Here is a 13,146-nt window from a genome sequence, read left to right as displayed (position 1 = left end):
TATTGATCACGTGACTTTTTCTTAAAGCGACGCACGCACCGATACAGGCTTCGCTAGGTGAGCTTGATACAAGCGTCGGTGCGTCAGTGTTGCAGGACCCATCACTACTGTTCTCAGACATGTGAAGCTAGAGACACCGGCAACCATAGTCAATTGTCTTCCAGGGGCCAGAGCAGGCGACATTGAGGGAAATTTAAAACTGCTGGCTAAGGGTAAACGTAAATACAGTAAAATCATAATTCACGTCGGCAGTAATGACACCCGGTTACGCCAATCGGAGGTCACTAAAATCAATATTGAATCGGTGTGTAACTTTGCCAAAACAATGTGGGACTCTGTAGTTTTCTCTGGTCCCCTCCCCAATCAGACCAGGAGTGACATGTTTAGCCGCATGTTCTCCTTAAATTGCTGGCTGTCTGAGTGGTGTCCCAGAAACGATGTGGGCTTCATAGATAATTGGTAAACCTTCTGGAGGAAACCTGGTCTTGTTAGGAGAGACGGCATCCATCCCACTTTGGATGGAGCAGCTCTCATTTCTAGAAATATGGACCAATTTATTAAACCCCCCAAAATATGACCATCCAGAGTTGGGACCAGGACGCAGAGTTGCAGTCTTACACACCTCTCTGCAGCTTCTCTCCTCCTGCTACCACCCCAAAACCCATCTACATTGAGACTGTGTCAGCTAGTGATGCGCGAATCATGAACGAATCGTTCAATACTCGAGAATCACTTTACTGACTCATGAATCATGATTCACAAGCGCAACTGACTCACTGACTCATCCCTGTTGCTGTTAGCAAACTAATTTCATTAGTAGAAATATATCTAGCTTATAATTCAAATTGTGAAGAAAAACACAACATCCAGTATCTTAACAAAAACATTTCTGCTCTGAACTGGAAGAAAAAACCCTAAGTAGAAGCTCACATCAAGACAATAGCTCCTCGGTTCACAGTAGCATCGCTCTGCTAACATGCTAACAGCACATTTGAGCTACTCACCCCCTCCCTTCCTGCGCTGAATCGTAGGGGAAGCAAATCACTCATGACTCACTAACCCCCTCCCTCCTGTGCTGAATCGTAGTGTAAGCAAATCACTCAGGACTCACTAACCCCCTCCCTCCTGTGCTGAATCATAGAGCGAACGAATCACTCACTCACTCACTCACTCACTCACCCCCTCCCTCCTGGCTCGCAGCTACTTCTTCTTCTTCTTGGTTGGCAACCAATGTTAAGGTGCACTACCGCCCCCTGGTTCACAGCGCCAGTGGACATTTAGATGAGAAAATATATATTTGACACATGTAAGGAAAATACTAATAAAATAAAAATAAACAAAAGAAATGTTCCCTTTAGAAATTCTTTTGCTCTTTTTTGCTATATAAAATAGTTTTCTTTAAGAATCATTCATCTTAGCAGTAGGATTTACATTAAAAGAGAAACAAATTAAGTTTGAGTGAAAATGTACATTTTTTGCACTCTCTGGTCAACTGACTCAGTGACTCAAATGACTCAAAAACCCGATTCACTTTGGTGAGTGACTCATTAAAACTCGATTCAGTAAAAAGAATCAAATTTACCATCACTAGTGTCAGCTCCCAAACAGACAAAAAACAAACTAAAAACCAGCAATAAACCACTTAAACATAAAAAATCACAAAGAAAGAACAATACAGTATCCACATCTGAACCAAAGAGTAAAACAGTGAAATGTGGAATATTAAATATTAGGTCTCTCTCCTCCAAGTCTCTGTTAGTACATGACTTAATAATTGATCAACAAATCGATTTACTCTGACTTACAGAAACCTGTTTGCAGCAGGATGATTATGTTAGTTTAAATGAATCAACACCCCCGAGTCATTCTAACTACCAGAAACCTCGAAGCACAGGCCGAGGGGGCGGTGTGGCAGCAATTTTTCACACCAGCCTATTAATTAACGAAAGACCAAGACAGACTTTTAATTCATTTGAAAGCCTGATGCTTAACCTTGTCCACCCCAGCTGTAAAACTCAGAAACCAGTCTTACTTTTTTATCATCTATCGTCCACCTGGGCCTTACACAGAGTTTCTCTCTGATTTCTCAGACTTTTTATCTGATTTAGTGCTCAGCTCAGATAAAATAATTATTGTGGGTGATTTTAACATCCATGTAGATGCTAAAATGACAGCCTCAACATGGCATTTAATCTGTTATTAGACTCAATTGGCTTCTCTCAAAATGTAAAAGAACCCACCCACCACTTTAATCACACTCTAGATCTTGTTTTAACATATGGCATAGAAACTGAACATTTAACAGTGTTTCCTGAAAACCCTCTGCTGTCTGATCATTTCCTGATAACATTTACATTTACAATAATTGATTACACAGCAGTGGAGAGTAGATTTTATCAAAGTAGATGTCTTTCTGAAAGCGCTGTAACTAAGTTTAAGAATATAATCCACCCACTGTTATCATCTTCAATGCCCTGTACCAACATAGAGCAGAGCAGCTATCTGAATGCTACCCCAACAGAGGTCGATTATCTTGTTAATAATTTTACCCTCACTCACGCGTGCGACTCTGGATACTGTAGCTCCTGTGAAAACTAAGGTTTCAAATCAGAAGTACCTGACTCCGTGGTATAATTCTCAAACACGTAGCCTAAAGCAGATAACTCGTAAGCTGGAGAGGAAATGGCGTGTGACAAATTTAGAAGATCATCATTTAGCCTGGAGAAATATTTTGCTGTTTTATAAGAAAGCCCTCCGCAAAGCCAGAACATCTTACTATTCGTCACTGATTGAAGAAAATAAGAACAACCCCAGGTTTCTCTTCAGCACTGTAGCCAGGCTGACAAAAAGTCAGAGCTCTTTTGAGCCAACCATCCCTTTAACGTTAACTAGTAATGACTTCATGAACTTCTTCACAAATAAAATTCTTATCATTAGAGAAAAAATTACCAATAATCATCCGACAGATGTAATATCATCTAAATCTACTCTTCGTACCATCGATGTTAAGTTAGACTCTTTTTCTCCAATTGATCTTTCTGAGTTAACTTCAATAATTACTTCCTCCAAACCTTCAACGTGTCTTTTAGACCCCATTCCTACAAAACTGCTCAAAGAAGTCCTGCCATTAATTAATACTTCAATCTTAAATATGATCAACCTATCTCTAATAATTGGCTATATACCACAGGCCTTCAAGGTGGCTGTAGTTAAACCTTTATTCAAAAAGCCATCTCTAGACCCAGCAGCCTTATCTAATTATAGGCCAATCTCCAACCTTCCTTTCCTTTCAAAAATCCTTGAAAGAGTAGTTGTCAAACAGCTAACAGATCATCTGCAGAGGAATGGCTTATTTGAAGAGTTTCAGTCAGGTTTCAGAGCTCATCACAGCACAGAAACAACTTTAGTGAAGGTTACAAATGATCTTCTTATGGCCTCTGACAGTGGACTCATCTCTGTGCTTGTCCTGCTAGACCTCAGTGCAGCGTCCGATACTGTTGACCATAATATCCTATTAGAGCGATTAGAACATGTAAATGGAGAGTCCTCTTCACACACTAAGGTCAATTATGGTGTTCCACAGGGTTCGATGCTAGGACCAATTCTGTTTACATTATACATGCTTCCCCTAGGCAGCATCATTAGAAGACATAGCATAAATTTTCACTGCTATGCAGATGACACGCAGCTCTATCTATCCATGAAGCCAGGTAACACACACCAATTAGTTAAACTGCAGGAATGTCTTAAAGACATAAAGACCTGGATGGCCGCTAACTTTCTGCTTCTTAATTCACATAAAACTGAGGTTATTGTACTCGGCCCTGAAAATCTTAGAAATATGGTATCTAACCAGATTCTTACTCTGCATGGAATTATTTTGGCCTCCAGTAAAGCTGTGAGGAACCTTGAACTTATTTTTGACCAGGACATGTCCTTCAATGCACATATTAAACAAATATGTAAGACTGCTTTCTTCCATTTTCGCAACATCTCTAAAGTTAGAAATATCCTGTCTCTTAGTCGCTGAAAAACTAGTTCATGCATTTATTTCTTCCATGCTGGACTACTGTAATTCATTGTGGGGGCGATCGTGGCTCAAGAGTTGGGAGCTCGCCTTGTAATCGGAAGATTGCCAGTTCGAGCCCCGGCTTGGACAGTCTCGGTCGTTGTATCCGTGGGCAAGACACTTCACCCGTTGCCTACTGGTGGTGGTCAGAGGGCCCGGTGGCGCCAGTGTCCGGCACCCTCGCCTCTGTGGCTACAACGTAGCTTGCCATCACCAGTGTGTGAATGTGTACGTGAATGGGTGGATGACTGAATGTGCAAAGTGCTTTGGGGTCCTTAGGGACGCTATACAAATGCAGGCCATTTACCATTATTATCAGGATGTCCTAAAAACTCGCTAAAAAGCCTTCAGCTAATCCAAAATGCTGCAGCAAGAGTCCTGACAGGGACTAGAAAGAGAGAGCATATTTCTCCTGTTTTGGCTTCCCTTCATTGGCTTCCTGTTAAATCCAGAATTGAATTAAAAATCCTGCTCCTCACATACAAGGTCTTAAATAATCAGGCCCCATCTTATCTTAATGACCTTGTAGTAACATATCACCCTATTAGAGCACTTCGCTCTCGCACAGCAGGCCTACTTGTTGTTCCTAGAGTATTTAAAAGTAGAATGGGAGGGAGAGCCTTCAGTTTTCAGGCCCCTCTTCTGTGGAACCAGCTTCCCGTTTGGATTCAGGAGACAGACACTATCTCCACTTTCAAGATTAGGCTTAAAACTTTCCTTTTTGCTAAAGTATATAGTTAGGGCTGGACCAGGTGACCCTGAATCCTCCCTTAGTTATGCTGCAATAGACGTAGGCTGCCGGGGATTCCCATGATGCATTGAGTTTTTCCTTTCCAGTCACCTTTCTCACTCACTATGTGTTAATAGACCTCTCTGCATCGAATCATATCTGTTATTAATCTCTGTCTCTCTTCCACAGCATGTCTTTATCCTGTCTTCCTTCTCTCACCCCAACCGGTCGCAGCAGATGGCCCCGCCCTCCCTGAGCCTGGTTCTGCCGGAGGTTTCTTCCTGTTAAAAGGGAGTTTTCCTTCCCACTGTCGCCAAAGTGCTTGCTCATAGGGGTCATATGATTGTTGGGTTTTTCTCTGTACCTATGAAGCGCCTTGAGGCGACTTTTGTTGTGATTTGGCGCTATATAAATAAAATTGAATTGAATTGAATTGATTTGAATTAAATTGAATTCAACAGACAACCCAACACTAACAGAGGAAGACACGGGAGGGTAATGAGAGAAGTGACAATACCTGGGGAAAACACAGGTGACACAAATGAACCCGAATGCCACAGAGGGGAGTCAAACTAAACACACTGAACATGGAACACCAGACTCTTCACAATAAAACAGGAACAAGGAAGGGATGTAGATGCATGAGCTTGACAAAAACAACGCTGAACACGCAGATATGAAATACATTGGGAGATCTGACTGTAATTGGCCCCTCACCTTCTTTAAATCAAACAATATTCATGTCAAACTTTTGTGCTGCATTATATTTTGTTTGTGCTAATTCATATATTTATTTTTTAGCATATAACCCTTTTAAAAATATGGTCAGTGGTCTTTGATCAGTGGTTGTTGATCAAGGAACTGACCTCCCAGCCCATTGTTCCTTCACTGGGCTGGTTTCAGTCATTATGCAAATATACTGTTTATAAGATTCAGGGAAACCTGCAGTCAGGTGAGACTGAAGAAGTCACTTGGATGAGTGATGAAACGTTTCTCCCACTGAAAATGCAACGTCCAGATGAACAGAATCAACTTTTTGGGGTTTACTTACCTGGATGATTGAGCATGCATCAAGACGATGACACAAAGACAAAAGTTTTTACATTTAATTCTGACACTGATGCTTTTAAACTTAACCGACCAACGCAAGACACCAAAAACCTTTTAGTGACACTGAAATCCAGCTTCATTCAAGTAATAGATTAAAAAAAATTGTGAATATTTTGAACTTTTCTTTGTTTTATAAATCAAATTTGCTAAAAGTTATATTTTGCGCATTTATCTTATTAAGCAAAAATCACTTTTATTTTGGGAGACACTACATTCAAACTCAAATATTTCCTTAGTGTCGTAATTTGTTTGCTTTTTGTATCAGCCAATTTATATTTATATTTACATAATACAGCTTTTATTCAGAGCTTTAATGTGACTCTGGATGTGTTTTCATAATTGTGTCTTAAACATGAACATTTCTTCCTTCTGGTCTTTCTTCATGTAACATTTCAGCTGCAGTTGGAGAAGAACAATACTGAAATCACCAAGCAGCTCAAGCAGGAGAAAGAAACAGCAGAGGAGCTGAAGAATCAGCTGGAGAAAAAAAATCGTGAGGTTTGTGTTTCCGTTATAAATATTCAGAATTTACTGACCCAACTCTCTTTATCTCTGTATTTTAAAGAGTTATGTTATTTTGTTTATTTGGCAACAAATGTCTATAACAGTGACTGTTTCTATATACTGAACGAAATTATAATTCATGTTGACGTCCAAAGAAAGTACTGACATGCAGAAACTCATCATCCTCATTTTTTCATTTATATCAACACTTTTAATTTAAAATGCTTAATTAATTAATAACTAATAATGAAATGCAAATATATTTGTTTCTTTGGGATCACCCTTTTGTAATTTTTTATCATACCAGGCTCTTAATTCTACATAGAACTGAATGAATGTGTGATTGTGTAACACACTTTTTTTACTTTACCACTACAGAATGTAGAGAAAGTTAGGATCTTGGGCTTATGTTCTCTAGGAATCGACTAAGGAGCGAATGACACACAGCTAAAAGAACAGTCAACATTTATTCAAAACAAAACCAAAAACAGTAACAGTTCACAACAAGAAGTTCCAATAATTCATATTTGTCAGTCCGTGTATTCAGTTTCATAGTCCAAAGTTCAGAGTTCAGTGTTCAGAGTTTAGGATAAACATAAGAAAAAAGTAAGAAAAATGTAAGAAAAAAGGAAAAGAAATGTTATTAGGATTATGAAATATTTTTATAAGTAAGGAAAGCTGTGCAGGATCTTTAATATATTGAAGCAGCAGAAAAGTGTACAATCATCATCCAGCCATGAAATGACACTGCTGTAAATATACAGTCATGGGGGACAGAGGGGAGGGGGAGGCAGTCAGGGTGAGTGGTTGGTGTGCTGATAGTTGGAGAATGAAACTATTGTAACATCTGTCTGTCCTGGTACCCTAAAGTCAACAAACAGCATTCGTACACGACTGTGTCCTCCAGATCTGTAAAGCTCAGGTGAAGAGCAGAGGACATTGCTCTGTGCAGTGGTTTGGCCAGTACAAAGACTGACATGAAGGGGCAACATAACCTCTACAAGAACTTCAATATCATGGGCAGTTGTCATCAAAACATGTGATGGTGGCAAACTTGAGACATGATGGAACAACAGTCTGCTCCAGCAAAATGTTAAAGATGTCTGTGAGGATGTGTGCTAGCTGGTCAGCACCAGTGTTGATCAAGTTACTTGAAAAAAGTAATTAGTTACTAATTTCTGATTACTCCTCCAAAAAAAGTAAACCTGTTACATTACTCGTTAGTTGAAAATGTAATCAGATTACACGTTATTGCCCATCTCTGGTCAGCACACTCTCTAAGTACTCGTCCTTGAATGTTGTCCTGCTGCCTTTCATACATTCACTCTCCTCAGAGTTTTACAGACATCAGTCACTCTGAGATTCAGTGTTTTCTCATCAGGGTGAAGACTGTCTTTTATTGCAGGGTGTTGTTGTTTGCTGAAAATGTACAGAGAAATTTGTTAAGTTCATTGAGATAGTGTGGGTTGTTGTCACACATACTTGCTTCATTTATATGAAATCTTTTGATTTGAGATGATGCTTAATTAATTTGCCCACACCTTTGTCTTCTCTGTCTTTGTTTCTTTTTAATTGCAGCTTTGTGAAACCATCAGTCAAGTCCAGAAAGAGAAACAAAACATGGAGAGTGAAATAAAGACCCTGAAAAATGACCTCGATTCCACAAAACAAAAGGTTCAATTTTTATACACTAACTTCCTGCATTTACATGACTGACATGTTTAATCAGCTCTTTCTCTGGTGATCTAAACACTCTGAAGAAAAGTTCAGAAATTCAGAGTTTATATAATTAATTGAAAATAAGCAGAGATGTAATGATTGGAACTTTCTAGGCTGATTAATCTGCTGTTTGCAATTTATTGGCAAATTCATTATGCTGTTACTTTCTCAGTGCTTGAAGGCATTTATTTTATTTTATTTTCCAGATGCTGCCTCATAAATTTGAAGCATAAATTCAGAAATTCATCCACAAATTTAATCGTAGTTGCTGTAGGACATAAATGAACTGCAGAATGACAGAAGAACATGGCAACCTTGTTCTTTATTTATTTTTTATTTAGTAACATATTGATCTCCAACTTTTTGTCACTGAGTAGACGTGTTGCGAAAACATGATGCACATCGTTGACCAACTGATTGCAACGTGTTGGCAATCTGTCTGGTGTTCCAGTTGCCTGCTACCAGGTCATCTGTGAAACTGCCTTGCAATCAAATGTGGTTGCCCAGATGTTGCACACTCATCCTCTGGGGTATATATATTTGCAATCAGTTACCAAAAGCAAAAAAAAAAAAAAAAAAAAAAATCAAAGCAATAACTGGCAAAAAACAATTTTTCTCAGATGAGGTTGACGTCCAAGTTTGATTCTAGTGTGACTGAACCATTAAAAAAATCCATTTGATAAATCTGACGAATATTAGAAATTTATCACCCAGAATTTCAAACACCAGTCTAATTTATATATTTATTTTTTGCCATATAACCCTTTTAAAAATATGGTCAGTGGTCTTTGATCAGTGGTTATTGATCAAGGAACTGACCTCCCAGCCCATTGTTCCTTCACTGGGCTGGTTTCAGTCATTATGCAAATATACTGTTTATAAGGTTGGGGAAACGTGCAGTCAGCTGAGACTGAAGAAGTAACTTGGATGAGTGATGAAACGTTTCTCCCACTGAAAACGCTACGTCCATATGAACAGAATCAACTTTTTGGGGTTTACTTACCTGGATGATTGAGCATGCATCAAGACGATGACACAAAGATTTGATAAATGTTATATTTTCTGCATTTATTTTTTTTAAATCAAAAATAATTTTATTTTGGGAGACACTACATTCAAACTCAAATATTTCCTTAGGATCTTCATTTATTTGTTTTTTTGTATCAGCCAACTTATATTTACATAATACAGCTTTTATTAATCATTAATTTGATTCTGGCTGTGTTTTCATGATTGTGTGTGAAACATGGACATTTCTTTCTTTTGCTCTTTCTTCATGTAACATTTCACCTGCAGTTGGAGAAGAGCAATATTAAAATCTTCAATCAGTTCCAGCAGGAGAAAAAAACAGCAGAGGACCTGAAGAATCAGCTGGAGAAACAAAATCATGAGGTTTGTCTTTCCACTATAAACATTCAGAATGTACTGACCCAACTCTCTTTATCTCTGTATTGTAAAGAGTTAGGAAGGAAAATTTAGATATTATTTCGCTTATTGAAAAAAAGTCTGTAAAAGTAACTTTTTTTATACATTGAACAAAATTATAATTCATGTAGACATCTAAAGAAAGTACTGACATGCAGAAACACATCTTCTTCCTTTTTCCATTTATACCAACACTTAAATTAAAATGCTCAGTTCTTAGCTAATAAAGAAATGCAAATACAGTTGTTCCCTTGGGATTTTCCTTTTGTAAGTTATATCACACAAGCTCTCAATTCTACATAGAACTTATTTTTTTAATTTTTTATAAATGAATGTGTGATTGCCAGTGTTGGGTAAATTACTTTAAATTAGTAACTTGGTTACATTACTAGTTACTTCTATCAAAAGTAACTCGGTTACTTCAAGTTACTCGTTACTTTTAAAGTAACTAGTTACTAGGGAAAGTAACTTTGGTTTTACTCAGACTTCTCTTGTTAATGTGTTGCTTCTGTAACTGGATACCCAGCCTGATTGCCAGTCTTCTAGCTTGCTTACTTGCCACAAGTGCACTGTGCCACCTACCAATAGAAAGGAAAAAATAATGTGCACATTTCCACGAGAAAAATCCCACGCCTGGACCGTCTTTGGCCACCGCCATGATTCTAGCCTACGTTACAGCGTTATATGCGCTTTTTACATCCAACACAAAAACTGCAGTCGTGGTGCTTTTGATTGTACTCAGAACTCAGAAATTCTGCCTTCCGAATAGGAAGATGTAGGTAACACCAGACTGCAGATGAGCTGCATACAGGGCTGGACTGGGACAAAAAATCGGCCTGGGCATTTTTTTTTTTTTTTTTTTTTTTTTTTTTTTTTTTTTTTATATAACCTGTCCCGTTTGGTTCTTTTGCCATCAGAATTATTGTCTAAAGGCGAAGAAAGATGCCCAACGGATTTACTTTACCAAATGGACCATCCCAGCCTTGCCGTAATGGTCCATCTGATTCACCTTTTATTGTTTATTTTATTTTCACTTGCTGAATACGGGACAGACTTGACTGGTGGAAAGAAAGGGGAGAAAGAAAGAGGGAAAGAAAAAAAAAAACCTGAGAAGAGGGACGGGGAAAAAGGGCAAAAAACAAAAACCAACAGAATAAGCAGACAAAAAAATACATATCGATCACCTGGATCACCTGTTGAGAAAGAAAAAAGAAAGCAAGCAGAAGAAGACGAGAGTAATAAACAAGATCACAATGATATATGGGAATATGACAGTAAATACTAAATATTAAACATTATGGTGCAGCACGTGAGATCGACAGCGCACAGTGTGCTTTGAGGTAGGAGCCCAAAAGGGTGTAGTTTGTGTGTGTGATCACCCGTGTGTACACCTGTGAGCATGAACGCGCTTGTTTTTAAAAGGTTCCTTCATGTAATGATCTGCTAGAGCAGTGGTTCCCAAACTTTTTTTGCCAGGCCCCCCTTTTTTACAAGAAAAATGTTCGCGCCCCCCCACCACCTAACCCCCCCCCGCACAAACACATCCTCCAAACACACACACCCATATTTTGTTTACAAACTCCATTGGGGTTTATTTCACACCTCAAACATTTAGTAAACAATTAAGCAAATACAAGTAAACGGCAATAAATTACAGGTAGTAATAAAATACTCTTTTACGCTACGTCCACAACTACACGGGTATTTTTGAAAACTCAGCTGTTTCTATGCGTTTGGGCTTTTCGTCAACACGTAAACGGCGTTGCGATTCACCGAAAACGGAGATTATTTAAAACTCCTTTTTTGCGTTTACATGTGGACGAGGATTACAGAGTTCGTCACGCAATGTCAAAGGTATGTGCCTTTTTTCACGTCACGCTGTGAGCCACGTTATTGTTTACATGAGATGAATTGCAGAATGGCAGATAGAGACAAAATACTGTTACTGTTAATCTGACTATCTTCAGGTTTTACACGCTTACATATACACACGCAGTTACTGTCCCTCCATTTAGAAAGCATCACGGTGTAATTATTTTACGTGTAGTTGTTTTTTTTTCCTGTGTAATAATATTCAACATTGCTATCAATACATTTTTCAAAAAATGCCTCTCTGTACAAAATGGGTTTAAACACATAAACAGCTGTGAGATACTGTTTGTCCTGATTTGAACCGGGGGAACAAATTACAGCAGGATCAGCCTGATATTATTTGTATCCCACTGTAACTTTACCGCATAAAGAGCTAGCATCATGTTAGCTCTTGATTTTTAGTTCACAAACACTTCTTGTAATAACTAACTACTCCTGACATTAATGTCAGGAGTAGTTAGTTATTACAAGAAGTGTTTGTGAACTAAAAATCAAGAATGTGGGATACTGTTTGTCCGTGATTTGGAGAGCACAGCGCGTGCTTTGGACATGTTAGTAACATGTCCAAAATATCAGGAGTAGTTAGTTATTACAACAAGTGTTTGTGAACTAAAAATCAAGAATGTGGGATACTGTTTGTCCGTGATTTGGAGAGCACAGCGCGTGCTCCCGACGCAGGGAAACTAATTTTGCAGGGAGACCTACCTCGGCACTTGTGCAGGTGAAGCCAAAGGAAGATATGCTTCACCATATTTTCCTGTCTTTGGCTTGGAAGGAAGTTGGTTTGGAAACATATTTGGCGATGCTTCATCTCCTGCTTTATGCGTTTGTGTGGGAGCCCGTCAAAAAACCTGTCCACAGTGTCCAAGCGCTCTTTTTTTTTTTTTTTTTTTTTTTTCATACCGCGCCCCCTGCAATGGCTCTGCGCCCCCCCTAGGGGGCGGGCCCCACACTTTGGGAACCTCTGTGCTAGAGGGTGTGGGGGGCCACTGCCCCGACCTCCAGGGCATGAAGCAGGTATGGAGGAGATCAAAACTCCAGACATCCAGAGGCCCCCAGAACACAAGAGACCAAGGAAGACCAACAGAGGGGCAGCCGCGCCACTATCCCAGAAAGAGCTGAGGAGAGTCCCAGATGAGGGGTCACTCAGCAGCCGCGGAGCAGAAGCCAGGGGGTTGCAGTGACGTGCCCGTGAGCTCCGCCGGCAGCCAGCTGTGCCTGAGTGACCGAGCCCCGGGCCGAGGCCGAGGCACCCCATCCCGAAGCGGCCCGAGCGAGCCCCAGGCTCCATGCCCGATAAGCAGCCGCCAAGGAGTGAGCCGATGGGTACCTGGGCGCCCACCCCGGACACAAAGAACCACCAATGCACCGATGTCTGAGGCGTCTGCCACCGGCAGGGGAAGTGGTGGGGAGATGGGCCTCAAACCTTGGAGGGCCTGAGATGTCCCCAGAGAGGTGGCGTCTGATACCCAACCTGACATATAGACACAGACAAACAGGCACACACAGATACAAACATCCATTCCCACCCTCATGCTCTCAACACTCACCCAACGTGGAGACAGACATAGAGACACTGTACACACAATCACACTCCCCAAGCGTACTCTAGGCCCCGGGTCTAGGTACCCTTGCCCCTGGAGGGGGAAACTGCGCCCAGACCCAGGTGGTGTTACCCTTTTCCCTGCGGTGGGAGAAGCAGACCGCCCGACTCCGC

The 13,146-nt window shown here is 40.1% G+C and overlaps 1 protein-coding gene across 1 annotated transcript in view; it reads left to right on the top strand.

Moving 5' to 3' along the window:
- Nucleotides 1–13,146, top strand: part of LOC120434296 (butyrophilin subfamily 3 member A2-like) — a 62,150-nt gene that overhangs the window by 34,412 nt on the left and 14,592 nt on the right. Inside the window, exons 8-10 of the mRNA XM_039602110.1 lie at nt 6,306–6,407; nt 7,992–8,087; nt 9,429–9,524. Of these exons, the coding sequence (XP_039458044.1) occupies nt 6,306–6,407; nt 7,992–8,087; nt 9,429–9,524 (294 nt within the window). The remainder of the gene's footprint in view (nt 1–6,305; nt 6,408–7,991; nt 8,088–9,428; nt 9,525–13,146) is intronic.

Source organism: Oreochromis aureus, linkage group 3 (genome assembly GCF_013358895.1).
Source record: "Oreochromis aureus strain Israel breed Guangdong linkage group 3, ZZ_aureus, whole genome shotgun sequence".
NCBI lineage: Eukaryota > Metazoa > Chordata > Actinopteri > Cichliformes > Cichlidae > Oreochromis > Oreochromis aureus.
The sequence above is the reverse complement of the archived record's forward strand: the minus strand, read 5'-3'. Positions and strand labels throughout refer to the sequence as shown.